The sequence below is a fragment of the Corvus moneduloides genome, chromosome 2, assembly GCF_009650955.1.
Source record: "Corvus moneduloides isolate bCorMon1 chromosome 2, bCorMon1.pri, whole genome shotgun sequence".
NCBI lineage: Eukaryota > Metazoa > Chordata > Aves > Passeriformes > Corvidae > Corvus > Corvus moneduloides.
In genome coordinates this window covers 101,436,793-101,455,559 of record NC_045477.1, presented here as the reverse complement: position 1 = coordinate 101,455,559, position 18,767 = coordinate 101,436,793, and the positions used below count along the sequence as shown (strand labels likewise).

Below are 18,767 nucleotides of genomic sequence, written 5' to 3'. Positions count from 1 at the left end.
TTTGTGAAGAAAATGAGAATGTGTAATTTTAATTTGACCTTTAAACTACTGAAAGGCTCATTTATGAGTGTCATTTACATGTCAAAGAGGATATGATTGCTTTTAGCTGCCAGTCCTTCAAAGAAATTTTCACAGGACTACAAATGTGGTAAAGCCAGAGGTCTTCCATCAAGGACACAAGAAAACTGCAGTACAAGAATGAGTTTTGTTCTTGAAAGAGTAACCTGAAACCTTCACGCCTTATGTGTGTGAGCATCAAGAACAGGAGGGATTTTAATTAGTAGCCTATTTGCCATAGCATAAAAAGGGAGCAGTGAGTAGGATTGATGGAAATTGATTTGAAATTTCAGTGTATGCATTCTTTAGGGATTCTGTAATCAAAGCTTTGTTTCCTTAGGAAAAAAATACTTTTCATTTTTTTGATATATATATATATTTTTTTTTTTTTAATATCTAATTGAATCTGTATTTAAACAATTTGCACCTGCAGGTTTGTTCCAAAAGGCAATCATACAGAGTGGAACAGCCCTGTCCAGCTGGGCAGTGAACTATCAGCCTGCCAAGTACACTCGGATATTGGCAGATAAAGTGGGCTGCGACATGCTGGATACCACTGATTTGGTTGAATGTCTGCGGAATAAGAATTACAAAGAACTCATTCAACAGACTATCACTCCAGCCACGTACCATATTGCCTTTGGGCCTGTGATAGATGGAGATGTGATTCCAGACGACCCTCAGATTCTAATGGAGCAAGGGGAATTCCTTAACTATGATATAATGCTGGGTGTGAATCAAGGGGAAGGTTTAAAATTTGTGGATGGCATTGTAGACAATGAAGATGGTGTTTCTCCCAATGATTTTGACTTCTCTGTCTCCAATTTTGTGGACAATCTATATGGTTATCCAGAAGGGAAGGATACACTGCGAGAGACCATTAAATTCATGTACACCGACTGGGCAGACAAAGAGAACCCCGAAACAAGACGGAAGACCCTGGTTGCTCTTTTTACAGACCACCAGTGGGTTGCTCCAGCTGTTGCCACAGCTGACCTGCATGCCCAGTATGGATCTCCAACATATTTCTATGCATTTTATCACCATTGCCAAAGTGAAATGAAACCCAGCTGGGCTGATTCAGCTCATGGTGATGAAGTCCCTTATGTGTTTGGGATTCCTATGATTGGTCCCACAGAACTCTTCAACTGCAACTTTTCCAAGAATGATGTCATGCTCAGTGCAGTGGTTATGACATACTGGACTAACTTTGCCAAAACCGGGTAAGTGTGACACCCAGCATTCATTTTGTTGATAGCATACTTCTAAAATACTCAGTATCCCATTCCAGTGGCCTCAAAATCTGATTTTGAAGTAGTAGTATAGAAATATTTCTGTTAAGACAGGAGGTAAATGAGGCTTATTCATATTTAATAGATTTTTAATTAGTGTGTTCCCTCAAACTATTTTCTTTAGTAGCTCAGTGAGAATAGTAACACACTTTATTTTTAGTTCAAAAAATAGGACAATTACTAAGACAAAAAACATGTCTCAGAGAAAAGGTGGTTCACCAAGATACTGAAAAATCAGAGGCAACATGTCTGCTACTTGAAGAAGGAACTGTCAGGCAGATAGCACTTATCTGCTACAAAAGAAAGGAAGTTCTTGTTTTTCAGTGACCTTCACAGGGATGACGACTCAGGGAGGAATTAGAACAGAAAGGCAGACACTGGAAATTTTTTTCCCTCTGAGGGCTATAATGGCAATAATAAGTACTTGACTGGAATGAAGAAGAGACTTAGATATAAATTTTTCTTTGAGAAGGTTAAAAATTTAAATTAATTCTGCTTACAAAACAAAATAAAGGCATCAATATTTTGCTGAAATAGAGTTGTAAACATCAAGGAAAGAACCCTCAAAGCAGCTTAATCTGTGAGCAATATTCATAAATTCTGTTCTCTTCCTATAGCATTCCTTTAAAGAGTATTGCAGTGTTTTAATTCAGCAGCAAGGGCTTTTTTGTTAACCTTGAGTCTTCAGTACTGAATTAAAACAAAGATACTTGTGGCACAAAAGGGCTGTAAATCTTTCCACTGAATGTTTAATGGTAGGATTGGGCTCTGGAAACTGCAGCTTTACTGCACTGCAGTGAGCGGTGTGCAGATATATAAAAAAACCTCAGATGCCTATTTTGAAGCACTCAGAGGATTTAGCAGCCCTTGTAGCCTTCCATGAATCTAAATGATGTTCAAGGGAGAGAGACTTTGCAGTCTTAACAAGAACCTCGAGCATAAATTGAGTAAAAACCAATCAAATGCTTCAGGACAACTTTCAAGGCAAAAAAGCGCTTCTGTTGCACTGCATATTAGACAAACAGGTACTTTTGGATGCAGAAACCCCAGAGTTCAGCAACAAAAGTGAATTAACTGTGTAATATTTAGATGTATTTGGCAACAAGAAGTCATCAGTACTGGGATAGGCAAACTTCATGATGAAATCATGGTTTATGGACAGACAGTGATGCATGCTGGCTGTACCACATGCTCAGAGATGATGATAACATCAATTTGTCTTTATTTTGGTAGATGAAATGCCACATATACATAGAGGACTTCAGATGCTTACAAATATACCTCATTGGAATTATTATGGAGATGCAAGATCTCCATGATCTCACTATTGTTTGCAATTACTTTATGACTATTCCCTGTAGATTAAGAAGCTGTATTTAAGCAGTTTTTGAGGCTGACAGGAGCTTCTCACAGTCCCAGCTGCCACCATTACTCATAATTTCACTTTCCATCTGTTGCTACTCAAAAGCTAATTCCAGCTGGCTATACCCAGTTCGCTGGTTACAAAGCCATTGTCATGCTACACCTAAAGGCAAAACAGGTGTTTTGGGAGAGGCATTAGTAATTTCTGAAACTTTCCCATTGCTGATGAGACAGGAATGGTGTATATATTCTATTACAGACTCACTCCCTTACAGGCAGTCTGAAAGATGTGTCATTAGAAATGACCTCTAGCTGTAAAATTTCAGTTTTCAAAGGAAAGGAAAAGAGCAACACAATACGTATTACCTTGATGGGGTCTTTTCTTTCTTTGTGTGAACGATTAATTGTTCTGAATAGTACAATAGAATACTTGGAGGTAAATAGTATTTTAAGATTATATTTGTTCTGCACCTCTGGTTCCTCAAACAGAAAGGCAAAGGTTGTAGCACCTCGAGCCTAGAGCAACAGGGGCTCTCTGGGGTAACTGTGCTCTGCTCTACTCACTCACTTACAATCTGAAATCCCTGTACACACTCAGGTCCTTCAACTCTCAAGATGACTGATTCAGTTCAAGACTGCTTTGTTTTTGCTCTGCTTTGGTTTATTCCCCTCCCTGTTTTTTAATGATCATTTCCCATCCTTATTAGGATAGAACTTGTCTTGCTTTGTGTTTGTACCCATGGCAACACATGAAAAATCTTTTAACTGAAAGATTTTATTATTTCACATTTCTCTTTAGGTAAGCCTTGAACATTAAAACTGCAGATATATTTATTTATTTTTAATGTCTTTGAGTCTTTTCCAATTTCGATGACTCTCGCACAGAGGCTGCATCCAGGTACTTACTGCATAATTATGGCTCAGGTGGTGCATCATTCAGATGGACTGTGCTAGGCTTTTAATGACAGGCCATCCGTTGCTAAAAAAGACACATTGTTTAATGGGCCTACTGCCAAGGCTGGGTTTGGAGGGCAGGTCAATCTTGTAAAATCAGCAGGTGAAAGATACAACACAGGGCACAGTGCTTTTATTGTGCTTAACTCTGAGGTCGATTACTGCAGCTAGCAAATAGGAAGTGACAATTAAAGTGTTTAATGGCAAATGGTTTGTGCTTGAAATGAAAGCTGGAAGCCGCATTTTGCTAATCCTCCATTCTCTATCTAGCTATGACTCTTTTTTTTATTATGGTAATTATTATTATTATTATTATTATTATTAAGAGTCTTTCCTTTGGCCTTTTCAAAACTATGTTTCTAACGTGCCTTAGAAATAGGAAAACAATTTGTTATAGAGTAAGTTTGAGATACTACATTTGGGATACAAAAATGACATGAAAATACAGTTTTTAATTCCACTATGCACAGAATTATATGTGAGAGCTTCATCAAGAGGTGCACTTGGAGCACCTAACTGCTATCCTGTGGTGCTATCCTAACTGTAATGGTAATTTTATATGCCAAGTGTTCTGTTTGTTAGGGCCACGTTATCTCCTTTGCAGACACATCAGCAGGGGAAGAGTGAACAATGTGAGGGGTTGTGTGCCACTCCTTCATAGATACTGTGGCATCTATGTTCTTGTGAAGAAGGATGTGACGTTTCACACAGTAGATTCAAAGCCTGCTCTCATTAGAGTTATCTATCTATCTAAAAATTGCCCTGTTTTTTGAGGAATTACAGTACTCTACTCTTGCTCCCATTCATCCAGCTCTGCCTGTGCTGATATTGGGAAAGTTAAAGATCTAAAGGATATATCCTTGTTTCCTTTGTATTTCAGATAAATACTCCAGAATTATTTTGCTTCCATGGATTCTGAAGCACAAACCTAACTGAGTTATTAAGAATGTCTGTGTTTTATAGTCAGCTGGGTTCTCTAATAGAAGACATGATTAAACTTGCAATTATTAAAGTGTAGTTTCAAATCAATTCTCAGTGAACTCTTTGATGAGGCTGTTGCACTTCTTTTTGATGTTTTTTTTTTTTGTCTGAAGAAATAACTCTCTCCAATGGCAAATCTGTGTTAGTCAAACAAAACAGTGTAGTTATGGTTTGTGTTCCTTAGTACTTATAAGGAGTCTTCAGCTGTTGTCCTTAGCTGACTGGGAGCAGGGAAGCAGTGGGATCTGGTGATAATTGAGGAAAGGAGGTAAGGGAAAATATGCCTGTGTACCAGTCCTTCTAGCAGGAATGGCTGTGCCGTTATTCGTATTGTGACAGCATGAAAAGAATCAACAGAAGGATGAAGAAAAGCCAGTTTTTCTCTCTCTTCCATTTTCTTTCCATCATATGGAGAAAAGAGTACTACTGAAAGAAAATAAAGTATCTAGAGGCCTTTCAGAGTCTTGGAGACAAAGATTATGTAACTGTGAAGACATTTTGCTCTCCATTGAAGTTAGAGAAAGACAGAAAAATTATAACACTTCAAGTGCATTAATGTAACAGTTCCATTGTCCTGAGTGATAGTCAATGCTGTGGCAGAAGTAGTTAAGACACAAATGGTATTTTACCATCTGATATGGAATTTGGGATATGAGAAAACTTCTTAATTCATCATTCTTCCCATGAAAATATCATCACATATGAAACACCCAGTTCCTTCATTTGCCCTCCAGGTCAGTTACTAATCTCCCTTGTGAACAGGAGTGTGTGTTGCTCTTCAGTCAATATCCATTGCAGGCATATTTACTTTATATCACCCGAGAAAAAATTGATGCTTTGATTTTACACCTCTAGCTCATGAGGTGTGAATTGAATGACAATATACAGCAACATCTTAAGTTGTGCAAAATTGGTGCAGACAAAGTTGGAGGAAAAAAGTGACAGGTGAGATGGGATTATTCTGCACATAAACAAAAATATACCTTAGGTAAGATATGGTCTTCTGTCGTACGGAAAAAGAAGTTCAGGCATTTCGTGATGGGGACGTTTTTTGATGTAGAAGCTGTTTGAATTCTAAAGATGGTAAAAATAAGTAATGAGAGAGCAAAATAAATAATAATAATCATCAATCTTGTTATAGCAGTAAGATCAAGAAAAAAAACCAAACCTCTCTACCAACTGGCAAATTGGGAAACAAGAAATCTTCTCCCTATGAGAGCCCATACTGTAAGAAGTACAGAACTGGAAATATATTGTTCAGATTATACTGTTATCATCATGATTGTAGTGGGTATTTAAAGGAAGGTTTCCTAGCAGCTATTTTTATGAAATTACACAATTGAGACTCAAGAACATCTAGAAACACAAAGGGGTTGTGAGAGTCTTAAAAAGCAAGAGAAAAATTGAAATTCAAGTAGCAGATCGAGAATTTTGTTGAACAGATGATTTGATAGGAGAAATGATTGTCTGTACATCTATGTTTTATTCCTACCAATAAAAATGGAAAATGGTTCATAGTAGGATAAGCTGCCCAACTACCCAAGAAAAAAACTTCACAAGTTGTAATCTTATGAATTTTCTGCAGTATACATAGCTGTATGGCCAAGGAAAGTAAAAATTCTCTTGTTTATGTCTACTGAATATTTTTCACAAATGATCATTAGTCTATAAAACCAAGCTCCAAGGCCATTATCAGATCCTTTATTTAGGACTGGACTTAGTTATTCCCCTTTTTTGTAAACAAAAAAAAAAATCGTATAGATATCTATCTTCCAAATTCAGAATGCTCAGACCATTTTATTCATTTTTTAAGTGATCAGCCCTAGAATTGATGTCAGTTGCAGAGCTCTGATATCCTCAGCAAAGAAATTACTTGTCTGTAGGGCTAGCTGATTTTTTCCTGTTTCTTGTTTCGATGGACAACTTCATGCCCACACACAGCCATGTAAACAAATATTCAAATACAATCCCAGACTCAGGTAATGTTATTTTCTCTCTTGTGTTTGGGGGAGGCGGCAGCATAATTGGCTGCTCCTAATAAATACAGTTAAAAATGACAGATGGAGGTAGAGGATGAAAGGGAGGGAAAGGGAGGCAGATATTTACTTGTTTTCTAGGCTTTTTGTAGGGGAAGGGAATGACACGATAGAAAATGGTAAGGCTGGAAGGGACCACAGTGAGAATGCCAATTTGTTATTTGCTAAAATAGTCATCTGATGTAATTTTTATAGGACCACTAAAAATTTTAAAAGTGCATGTCCATTCTGGCTGCTTTCTAAAATTAGTGTTCAGCTTCTTCATCTCCTATACTGTGTATCAACTGCAACTGGTTTACAAGAGCTAACTTAAGGAATCAGTTCTCTATAGGACCATTCCCCGAGTTTTTTTGTGATATGAATAGGAACAGCAAGGGGGAATGACACAAGATTTTGTGCTAGAACTCTTGCAGTATTTTCTGAGAAGAAAAATGTTTCACATTTTGATAACCTTGTTGATTTTTAATTTGCCTTAGAATTTATATACTGAGCCCCAAAGTTCTGTCAAAGTAAATATATTGAATTGGGCCAGTATCTTTGCGTTTAGATTTTCCAGATCTTTCAGTCTGTTCCTTAATAACAAAAGAAATATCTTTATTTCCTTCTTCAGTGCATGTTAGAATCCCTCAAAGTAGCAGCATACATCTGTTTCTGTACTGCTTGGAAGGGAATATTACTCCTCTAGTTTGAACTGGGATGAACAATCACCAATCAATTATCTTTTTTTTTCCAAACTAACACAATTTGGCTGTGTTGAAAGAAAAAGAGAAAGAGAGAGAGAAAGCGAGAAAGCAAGAAAGAAAGAGAGAGAGAGAAAGAAAGAAAGAGAAAGAAAAAGAGAAATAGAGAAAGAAAGAGAAAGGAAAGAGAGAGAGAGAAAGAAAGAAAGAAAACAAGAAAGAGAGAAAGAAAGACAAAAAGAAAGAGAGAAAGAAAGAAAGAGAGAAAGAAAGAGAGAAAGAGAGAAAGAGAAAGAAAGAAAGAAAGAGAAAGAAAGAGAAAGAAAGAAAGAGAAAGAAAGAAAGAAAGAGAAAGAAAGAGAAAGAAAGAAAGAGAAAGAAAGAAAGAAAGAAAGAAAGAAAGAAAAAGAAAGAAAGAAAGAAAGAAAGAAAGAAAGAAAGAAAGAAAGAAAGAAAGAAAGAAAGAAAGAAAAAGAAAGAAAGAAAAGAAAGAAAGAAAAGAAAGAAAGAAGGAAGGAAGGAAGGAAGGAAGGAAGGAAGGAAGGAAGGAAGGAAGGAAGGAAGGAAGGAATGATAACAGCTTCAGAACCCCTAGTTTGTATTTTATATATCTTATTGAAATGGGAAGGATTAGATATATTTGAATATTTAAAAAAAATTCAGCACACTAAACCACCCCAAAAACCGCAAACACTAAAACCACAAGTATTAGTAAGTCAAAATACCAAAATTATATAGAAAAAGAATTCTTCTCTTAAAAAAGAGGTAAGATAAATTCTTTCAGGTAAAAAAGAATGCAGGAATCATAAGATTATTAAACTCGAATTACCTGTCTCATTTAAAAACTAAGAAATAGGTCTTTATGTACAGAAAAGGAATGCTAAAGTAGGCTATCGAGTTCGTGGGCTTTAGAAAATGGAAAAAGAAAACAGGTGCATTAAAATCTGTTCTGATGGGGTTTGGAATTCCCAGAATACGCATAACTGTATATTGGAAGAAAAGGAAAATATTAGAATTGTTTTCACAGGAAATAAACTAATGCATACAAATGAATGAAAAGGAGAATGCAAAGTTCTGCGCAGGAAATAAATAAATAATGTAATGCACAGGAAATAAATAATGTACTCTCAGTGTTATATATCACAAAGTCCCAGAAAATACTCATTGCTAGAACAGAAGATTCAAACTCATGTGCAACATACTATTAAACTTAGTATTAGCAATTTTAACTTCCTTAAATATTTATTTAAGTTTTACTAAAATTATATGGATGTACATACATTAACCATATCTAAATGCTCTTTGTGGCATTGGTTTGTTTCATGGATTAGCAAAGCATAGTTCCAGAAGTGAACAGTAATGAGTATTTTGGACCAAACCACTACAGTTTGTCTTTATTCTGAACCTGTAAGAAAAAACAAATATTTGGCTTACCAATTTTGAAATTATCTCTGACTTGTGTACTGCTGTTATGTCTACTACTACTACTACTTAAGTAGTACAAAACTTGTTGATCTCAGTTAATATATTTCTCATCTCTATATAGTGGGTCACAGTTAAGGCTCATTGTCCTATGGCCATCAAACACAGTACTTCTTAGCAATGATCACATGGAACTTTCAAATAGTCATCTGCTAGCGGAAATGATGGAAAGATTTGTGACACAAAGGTTTCAAAGGTTTTCTCCCCGAGTGGATATCTAGATGCAGGAGGACTAATAGCTCAGTGAAGGAACACAAAGAGAAATAGTTCCCACGTACATGTATCAGCCCTGCTACTTCAAGTTTTGAAGTTTTGTTTTTTTTCTTATAATATACACGCGAGTGTAATTTTGTGTGTTCACAAGGACTTCCAATATCGCCATTGGGTTTAGATGCCCATATTTACTACTTACAGCAGTGGAAGTAGTGGTGCCTTAAATGAGAAAGTTAGTATCAAACCTGGAGAAGAGTTGAACCTACATATTTATTATGGGAAGAGGTAATTAGTACCTCTCTAAGACAGCGTGTTTCTAAGACTTACTCCTCGGAGTATGGTATTGAATCACAGAACTTCAGATGACCTTTTGGGAGCTGAAACACTATGCTTTCTGCATTTTAATGTAAAAAAATATTATAGTACCTAAGATGCACTGTACAGTAATTTTCTTTTGATTATTTATTAACCACTGTTCTTCAGGTAGGGAGGGCTTTTTAGCTTCTACTTTTAGGTTACTGTAAGTATTGGGTAAACTATTAACTATAGGACAGAGAGAGTTTGGTGGTTTTTTTCTTTTGTTTTGTCTTGGTTTTTTTGTGGGAAGGTTAATGACTATAATATTGTCTGTTTTCATTTTTTTTTAGAGATCCAAACCAGCCTGTTCCACAGGACACAAAGTTCATCCACACAAAACCCAACCGCTTTGAAGAAGTGGCCTGGTCAAAATACAATCCTAAAGACCAACTTTATTTACATATTGGCCTGAAACCCCGAGTTCGTGATCACTATCGAGCAACAAAAGTTGCGTTCTGGTTGGAGCTCGTACCACACCTTCACAACCTGAATGAAATATTTCAGTATGTTTCCACAACAACTAAAGTCCCCCCTCCTGACATGACCTCCTTTCCATATGTGACCCGACGTTCTCCTGGTAAATTATGGCCAGCCACCAAACGCCCAGCAATGACACCTGCCAACAATCCCAAACATTCAAAAGACACCCATAAAACAGCTCCAGAGGATACAACAGTTCTGATAGAAAACAAGCGAGATTACTCCACGGAGCTGAGTGTCACCATTGCTGTGGGGGCCTCCTTGCTGTTCCTCAACATTTTAGCTTTTGCTGCATTATATTACAAGAAGGACAAGCGGCGTCATGAGACTCACAGGCGCCCCAGCCCCCAGAGGAACACCACCAATGACATAGCACACATACAAAATGAAGAGATCATGTCCTTGCAGATGAAGCAGCTAGAACATGACCACGAGTGTGAATCGCTGCAGGCCCATGACACACTGAGACTCACCTGTCCACCTGACTACACGCTCACCTTGAGAAGGTCTCCAGATGACATCCCGCTAATGACACCCAACACCATAACCATGATTCCAAATACATTAACAGGAATGCAGCCTTTGCATACTTTCAACACCTTCAGTGGAGGACAAAACAGTACAAATTTGCCCCATGGACATTCAACCACTAGGGTATAGCTCAGCCCTTCCCCATCTACCCTCACAAGCCACTTGGAAGAAAGAAAAAAAGAAAAAAAAAAAAAAAAAGAAAAAAAGAAGAGGAAAAAGTTATCTACCATCCCTTGAATACCTTGTCAAAATCTAAAGTAAAAATAAGTAAAAGAGAAGGACAGTCATTATTTTCTTACTGATCCTTCCCACAGAAACTCACTGATGTTAAAGATCAACTACAAACCCTGTGAAATGTGAAAAGTGTACATTGCTGTTACGATACTGCTTTAAGATCTCAGCCACTTTGATTGAAAGTTAAGGCCAGAAGAAGTCATTTAAAATGGTGTTTTAAGTGTAACAAGCAAAGCAGAATCTTCTGGAACACAAAGCCAGTGACTGTACAGGTGTTTTGGTTTGGGGTTTTTTTTTTAATAAATAAAATTATAAAAAAGATTCTTTATGTGCCATACCATGAATGGCCGTTGATAAAACAAAGACATCACCATGGGCTTTTACCCAGCATATGAAGCTGTAATTCAGATGGGGAAAATAGAATTTTATTATTAAAAACAAAAATAAAAAAAAAAAAAAGAGGAGGACTGACTATGCAGTAAAACACGTATAGTTCTGTGCAAAGAGATGACTTGCCAGCCTGAACTATATTTAAAGAAACTTTGTAAAAATGTACATAGCTGTGAGTTTAAAAACAAACAAAAAAGAAGCAGCTTTTATTGATGTTTTCAGTTTGAAAAGAGCTTTTAGAAAGATTGTGCATTCGATTGTGACCTATGTGTATATACATTAGTCATATGACCTCTGTTTCCTCCAAGACCAAAGGAGGAATTTCTTCTTAATTACTAGTGGTTAACAAAAACCATGAGTTTTTTCTAACATGTTTCATTTATATGAGGCCATGGTGTCATGCAGAGGATACAGTTGTCTGTGTGACCTGCGTATTTTCTCTTACAGGTTACACTAGTGCATGTTAAAGTATTCATAGGAGATTGTTGTTCTTTTCTGAAACATTTTTTCTATAATTTAATTTTGTGTTAGCCTTTGTTAAATTCCAACACAGCAATGGATTGGAAAACAAAGAGAAAAAATACAAAAGAAAATAATTACTATTTAAGCTTGTTGAACTGAACCAAGAAACATCCAATAATATATATTTGGAGTTCAGTTTGTAGTTCTTGGTTATTGTGATACATTCGGAAGAGTTTTGTGCCCTGACAAAAGCAACGAAAGCCTGTGTTTTGGTCAGCCTTCTTTGGGGAAAACTAGCTCTATATTCACCAGCAGTTGCAGAGGAATCTCAGCTGAGAAAGCACCTCCTTAATATTGCTAAACAAAATAAAACAACAATTTGAAAGTTGGGAAATGCAGGGTTGGTTGGCTGGCTGTTTTTCAAACTGTTCAGAGTGATGAGTGTGTAAAGAACTTCTCAGCCCAGTATCTTGTTTTGCGCTTGAGAGTGTATCTGTCAGAAAATTCTTATTTGCTGATTCATTGCACAGCAGTCCCATAGTCAGTGAGCATTATGGAGACAGAAGCAGAGAAATCATCAGCTGTTCTGCATTTGAACAATATTGAAAATCCCAGAGAGTATCACTCTCAGGAAAGGCAAAATTATTAGCTGATTATTCCCTTCTGCCTTTCCCTCACTAGAAAAAGAGGGGCCAAGCAGAGCTATCAAAGTAACCTAGGAGTTTGATTCAAACAACTGATTTGAATGTGAAAAGCTAGAAAACAGTTTTTGCAGATGAAGATTGCTTTATATTTTGTCTTTGAAAGTTACTCCATCATCGAGAGATAGTAACCAAAGATCTTTGAACAAATTGGTCTGCACTTGAACGTGATTATCCCAGATGTATTTTCTATTATTAATTCACAACTAAACTGCATCGATATCATATTTCCCAAAAAGATTAACACAAGATGCCTTGTACTTCTTTTTGTTTTCTACACTTTTTGTTTTCTAATAAAATACCTTGAAATAGTCACCCCTACAAATAAAATCAAAGACAAGGTGATTCACTGAGGTCTATTCATCTGCACAACTCTTTGTTGTAGCAGGCAGTAAAGCAAATTCTGAAGGAAAGAAATAAAAAGTAAATGACATGATAAAAATGCAACATGTGGCTGATACAATCCTTTATCTGCAGTAAATGTGCTATAAATCTGACCTGGGAGCTCAGGTTGGAATGAGATGAAGCAGCAACCCCAAAGTACCACTAGTAGAAAATGGAAAATAGTTTTGTTTTTTTCACTGATCCATCAAGTAATATATTAATGCTGACTCTATACCAGGCCACTTCCACCAGCTATGTAATGCCTCAGCTGAGATGCAGCAGTTCATAACTCTTAGAAAAAGGTTTAAAAAAAAAGTAAAAAAAAAAAAAGTAAAAAAATAAAGGTAATGGTGCTTGGCATCATAATCAGTTGGGTATGTTTGTAATGTGAATTACAGTATTTGTTTAGTACTTCCAATTGTCTTCTGCTAGCAATATGTACAGTACTGTGTCAGGCTTGTGACATTTGGGTAAAAAAAGTTCCTGTAAGTGAATGATTTTAGCTTTTAAAAGTAATTACAATCAAGTTGATTTAATAATTTGATACATCTGGACTGATGTATGATTTATAGAGGGAACAGATTTATAGGGTCTTCATAGAATTCTATAATAATGATATCAAAATATACTTTGAAACTGTAAAAGAAAAACAAAAGTACTTTCCCAGGCTTATATTCTTGTCCTTAAGAGGCACACAGGGTTCAATGGTTTCTTCTGTTATTGTTTTGCAATTTTTTGGTTTTTTTGCCTTAAGTAATGATAGAAGATATATATGGCTGGACACATATGTATAAACTTTTCAGCAGCATTTTTAATAATAAAATATCACGGTATTTTCTAATGCTTTGTGCAAATAACTACGTGTTCATCCTTTTGTGTAGAAAGTCTTTCAGAGGTGTGTTTTCTGCCCCATCTCCATTTCATTATCTAATGTAAACAATGCCTTGATACTCAGTATAAAAATATTAAAGTAACAGAGGTTGCACTTTTAAGTTAGCATTGAGTTTTCATGGCTGTTGTAGTTCTATAAGCCTGCCAGTAAAAGAAAAGCAACTCAGACAATGAAGATATAAGAGAATACGCTCCATATACGTATTACCTGTATACACTGCAATTCCCATTGAAACAATGGTTTAATTGTTTTGTTAGTATTTTCTGAGGCACTGAAAAAAAAGCTGGGTAAGCAGTTTCCCCTATTCATGTACAGCTTAGCAGCTGAAAAACGCTAAAAAACATATCTTCCAAATTAGGGATCAAAATAATGCAGATAAATCTATGATTTATGTCATGTTCCATGAGTCAATAGACTTTACTTTTATATTTTAAATTTAGATAAACAATGAGTTTTGTGAGAAAAAAAAAATATGTAAGAGTAGCAACATATGTTACTCATATGTATTTAAGGTATTTACACATATTGCAAGGATGTTAATGTCATTCTTCCTTCAAAGGCTGAGTAAGTAAATAGTTTGTTCTTTTATGATGTTAGGTTCTGTTTATCAACCAGGTTTCCTTTCACTGGAAAGGTACGTAGACATTTTAGTAATTTGAGCTGGGTATTGTTTTGTTTCTGTAACTATTCTGCTGAATAGAGGTACTAACAATAATATTTGACAAATTTTGAGCATATTAGTGAAAAGTAAAGTCTGAATTATTCATATCAAAATTTTTGATATGAAGAATCAAGCTTCTGAAATAGAAATATGCGCCTACTGACCTAATCAAGCATATTGAATTTTGAATATTGAACTTGTGTATAATGCTTTTGCAAATAAACTGCAGATTTAGAGTTGTTCAGCAAATATGTTTAATTACAGGTACACTTCAAAATTCCACAACTTGCTCTGAGATAATTCATACACACAAAAAGGGGTTACAATTGTGTCGTTTCTGTGAATTGTTCACCATAAATTTCTGGGTGAACTCAGTAAATTAGCTTCTTTTCAGCTAATCAGTTTCACATTTTAAAAAAAGGAACATCTTCAGAACTTTGTTTATGCTAACTTAATACTGTGTTATTTTATTTCTTTACTGTCTGAAATATAAATATGCAGATTAGTATGTTCCTATTTTGGCTTTGCTAAGAGTATTACAATTTAATGGTATTTAATATCACATAAAAATCATATGAAATAATACCATGACAATTATGTGCTTGTCTCAGATTTGTGGTTTTACATTTGTATTATTTAATTATTGTCAACTGTTTCTCATATTTTCATCTACAGCTGTTTGGCATCGCAAACCTCATCAGCCTGAATCTCTCCAGAGGCCATTAGCAGCTGGTAAAAACTGGGATTATTATCCCACCAGAAATTATGATATTATATATTTAATATCATAATATTTTAAAAGCTTCTCAACACATCAAAATAGCCTGAAAAGTAAGATAGTAACCTCTTAAAGTAAACAAAAAATAAAGAAGGGGTTTGGAAATGTCTAAACATCGTGTTTGAGCTGTAGCATAATAAATAATATTTCACTTTTGGATGAAGTTTTGATTCAAGCCATTTTGTTTGGTGTTCCACAGTGGGTGCTAAGGTCCTCACTGTGTGTTCTAAAAGTTAAATTATGTTTTCATGAAGTTATGTTTTCTTAGTCTTTTGCAGATTACCCAATTTATTTCATCCAATTTTTACCCATGTAAAGAAAACCAGATCACTCAGGGATGACTTAGACACAATCCAGTCACAAAGTCCAAACCAGAGAAGGAGTTTTGTCATAAGCCAAGTGAACAGCAGCTCCCCTAAGACACAGTAGTAATTAAAGAGAATATGCAGTAATATCCCAACAATTCAAATGTAAAATAAACATCTAATAAATAAGGTAAGTTCCATTGTTATCAAAGGAAAGTTTACAAATTTTTGCAATACCTACATTTTCCTAACTTCACTTTCCACCCCTTCTCCACATAAAATAACAAAATCTTTTCAGACAGTATTTTCTGGAATATCCATATACATAAGTGAGAAACGAAAGAGATGACCTCTTCTTGTTTTCCCTTCTACATAAAAATCCTCAAGTGCTAAAAGCACAAAATATTCCTCCTCTAGTGCCTTTTATCAAGGCTTCTAAGTTAGCTGCAAGATTCAGAGTAGTCCCACTCCTAGGTCTCCAAGTGTAAATAAAAGGGAAAATCTGGAAAAAGAACTGACATATATTGGCTTTGACTTAGACTACACAGCACAGTTGTATTTTTCTCCAAGAGCCAAAGATGCAGCACGAAAACAGAAGAGAGCTTTACCTACGTTTTATTTTTAAAATACTGCATTTCTAGAAGCCACTTTTTTTTCAAGATTTTGTTGTCCGGTATCTTGCTTTTTGCTGTACCTAACTCAAAGCCCTCACTCATTTCATGTCCTCTCATATCTTTTAGATATTTTCCAAGAGATACAGATATGTTTTCATGTGTGGTTTTCTTCTGTCACAACATTTAAGTTTGGCTTCAGACTCGTTCCGTTCTGTACTGTATGATTGTGAGAGAGCATTTTTCATCTGACATTTTCCTTGCTGCTTTTAGTGTTTAAGAAGTGCTACTGGAGGGGTATTTAAATGACAGTATTCCTCATCCTTGAAAGGCATCGATCTCCATGACTGCATTTTGAGCCAGCCTAACAGCTTTGCTTTGACACGATGTATGTCTTAGTGGGAAGTGTCAGCCTGCAGCCAGCTCTCCTGTTACTCTGCAGCTTTTATTATTATTATTCACTGTTGGCATTTGTTTCTTTACTATATTGATCTTCAATCAAAGGTAAATTAAGTTAGTATGTCATTCTATTCCACAGAAAGGTTTCTCAAACCCTACGTTGTTTGTAATTCTTGTTTAGATACAGCTAATTAACATTGTTCTGGCAAAACATAAAAACCTTTCTAAGCTATTATGTTTCCTGATTCTACCATCAGTGCAAACTAACAGGGGTGGCACAGTCAGCCTTGTATGACAAGAATTCATGCTATACTGGCTTCCACTTGGTGGGGATTTGTTTCACATATACAGGAAAATAAATACAATTAGCATTTTCGTACATCAAAATTTCATTACACCATGCCAAAGGAGAACAAGACCCAAAGTAAAATTCAGACAAAATGCACTAGGATCCTGCATTGGTGGTTATTTTGTATAGGCAACAATTTGCAGGTTGAGCTGCATGAGTGCTTTGTGCACTTTAGTCAATGGATATCTCGCTTCAGAAACTAGAGTGGAATTTGAGGATTTCAGGAAACAAAGATGGTATTGAAAAAGTATTTTTAATGGGATTTCTGCTTTCAAGAATGCCTACCAGCAGCAGCAAAGAAACTGCAGGGAGAGTGTTTTAAAATAAATAGGAATCAAATGCAAATTTTTTCTAAATGAATTTGACAGGAAGAAATATGATACAATGTGATATGAAATGACCTTAAAGTACTGTGATAGGTTTCTTCTGTGTGCAGGGTGAACAGAAAAATGAAAATTATCTCAAAAGATACATTTTTACAGGGACTAGTCAAATTAAATCATTGCAGAAAATGAGACTGTAATGGAATTTTGAACAGAGATGTTGTGTCATAATGCAATACCATATGGATTTAGATATGCAGAACATAATCTACAGTGCTCATCTGGGTATTGAGAAGTATAAAATTAGATCCCAAGATGCCCTACTTTAGCCAGAAGACAGTGCTGCCGTTGTAGATAACACAGCAAAGTGAAATGTGCACATTTCTCAGGGAATGACATAAGATACAGCGCCAGACAAAAAATAGGGGAGAATGACAGTATAAGCAGGCACAGGTCCTGCCTGGATAACCATCCTGTTCGTAGGCCCAACAGAGAGGTTGTGTTCCAAATCTGATTTTTTCTTTATTTCCCTGGTAGAGGTCCATGGAGAGAGAATGTCCCTGGAATGTGCTATTTTCCACTAACCACTGGCCCTCAAGCCCTCAAAAATCACCAGCAACTGATATATTAGAGCTAGAGCTGGGACAAGGAAAGAAGAAATATGAACTGTTTACTTATTATTAGCAATTTTTTTCTCTTCTTGGTGAAGGACAATCAGAAAGAATTAAGAAATGAAGAGTGATGTGCAGCTAACTTCCCCCAGTACTCAGGGAAGGGCCAGGCAAGCACCTTACTCAGTTTTCAGTAGGTTGGGTGAAAAGCAATGGAGGCACTCAAGGAGCAGTAGTCAGTGAGGAAGTTGCTGGCGATGGGCAACAATCAACTGCTGAGTTGATTCATGAGGCTTGAAAGTCTCTCTTTCACCCATTATAATGTGTTCATTAAGAAATATCTATGCTCTTCCCCAGACTGTAAATTCTGCACCATTAATATAGCAGAAAGTCAGTATGAAGCCTTTTCCTGGTCTTAAAATCAAGAGGCATACATGGTTAGAAGGGGAAAAGGGATTTTACCTTGGTATTTATTTTTAAGGATCCTTAGGTGTACATGCCCAGGTCATATGCATCGAGATGCACCCCACCAAGTCTTTCCCTGTGTCTCTGTGTCTCTCCTCCTCCTCCCCACCCAGAATTGGGTATAACATTATAGGCTTTACTAATTAGCATATCTATCAAAGATTCCCCTATGAGAGGCTCAAGTGAGCCCCCCTCCCCAAGGAATCTTCCCCTGGATGGTTCTATCTTGGTTTACAGAATATGTTCTGGAGAGGACCTTGGGGTCTGGGGCACACTGATTCCTAGCTACAAAGCTTCTAAAATGTTTAGCCTCTTAGCTTAACAAACAAGTCCAAGAATGTAGGGAAAAAGCACTAGGAATACAGAAGTTGTAAAAAGGTATAACAGGCGTATAAAAGAAAAGGCAAAAAATCTTCATGGCATCAAGTAAGGGTGTGATTAAAAATGGAACAAATAAAAATTTAATGATCAAAACTAAAGCTCCAGTGTGTGTAAGAGAAGTAATACTCAGTATTGCATTAATCCTCTCATCTGACTGCAGATGTTTTACTATACCTCCAAATCAAGACACTGTAGAGATTTCTGATGGAGGCATGAAAAAAATCACGTGCATCATCATCATGCACATAGCTAGGAAGTGCAATTCCATTTGCAACAGCTCCATAAATTCCTGCTTCAACAAACAGTAAATTTGAAGTTACTTACCTTTTCTTGCTGAGTTCTTTAGAATGTGAAGTAATGTATACCAAGAACAAAAATAACAACTGCTAGAAGCTC

The 18,767-nt window shown here is 36.1% G+C and overlaps 1 protein-coding gene across 2 annotated transcripts in view; it reads left to right on the top strand.

Moving 5' to 3' along the window:
* NLGN4X (neuroligin 4 X-linked) overlaps positions 1–14,388 on the top strand; it is a 171,905-nt gene extending 157,517 nt beyond the window's left edge. For both annotated transcript variants that reach the window (XM_032100581.1, XM_032100580.1), the window contains 2 exons: positions 491–1,280; positions 9,705–14,388. In XM_032100581.1, the coding sequence (XP_031956472.1) occupies positions 491–1,280; positions 9,705–10,554 (1,640 nt within the window). In that variant the 3' untranslated portion in view covers positions 10,555–14,388. The remainder of the gene's footprint in view (positions 1–490; positions 1,281–9,704) is intronic.
* The last annotated feature ends 4,379 nt before the right edge of the window (positions 14,389–18,767 follow it).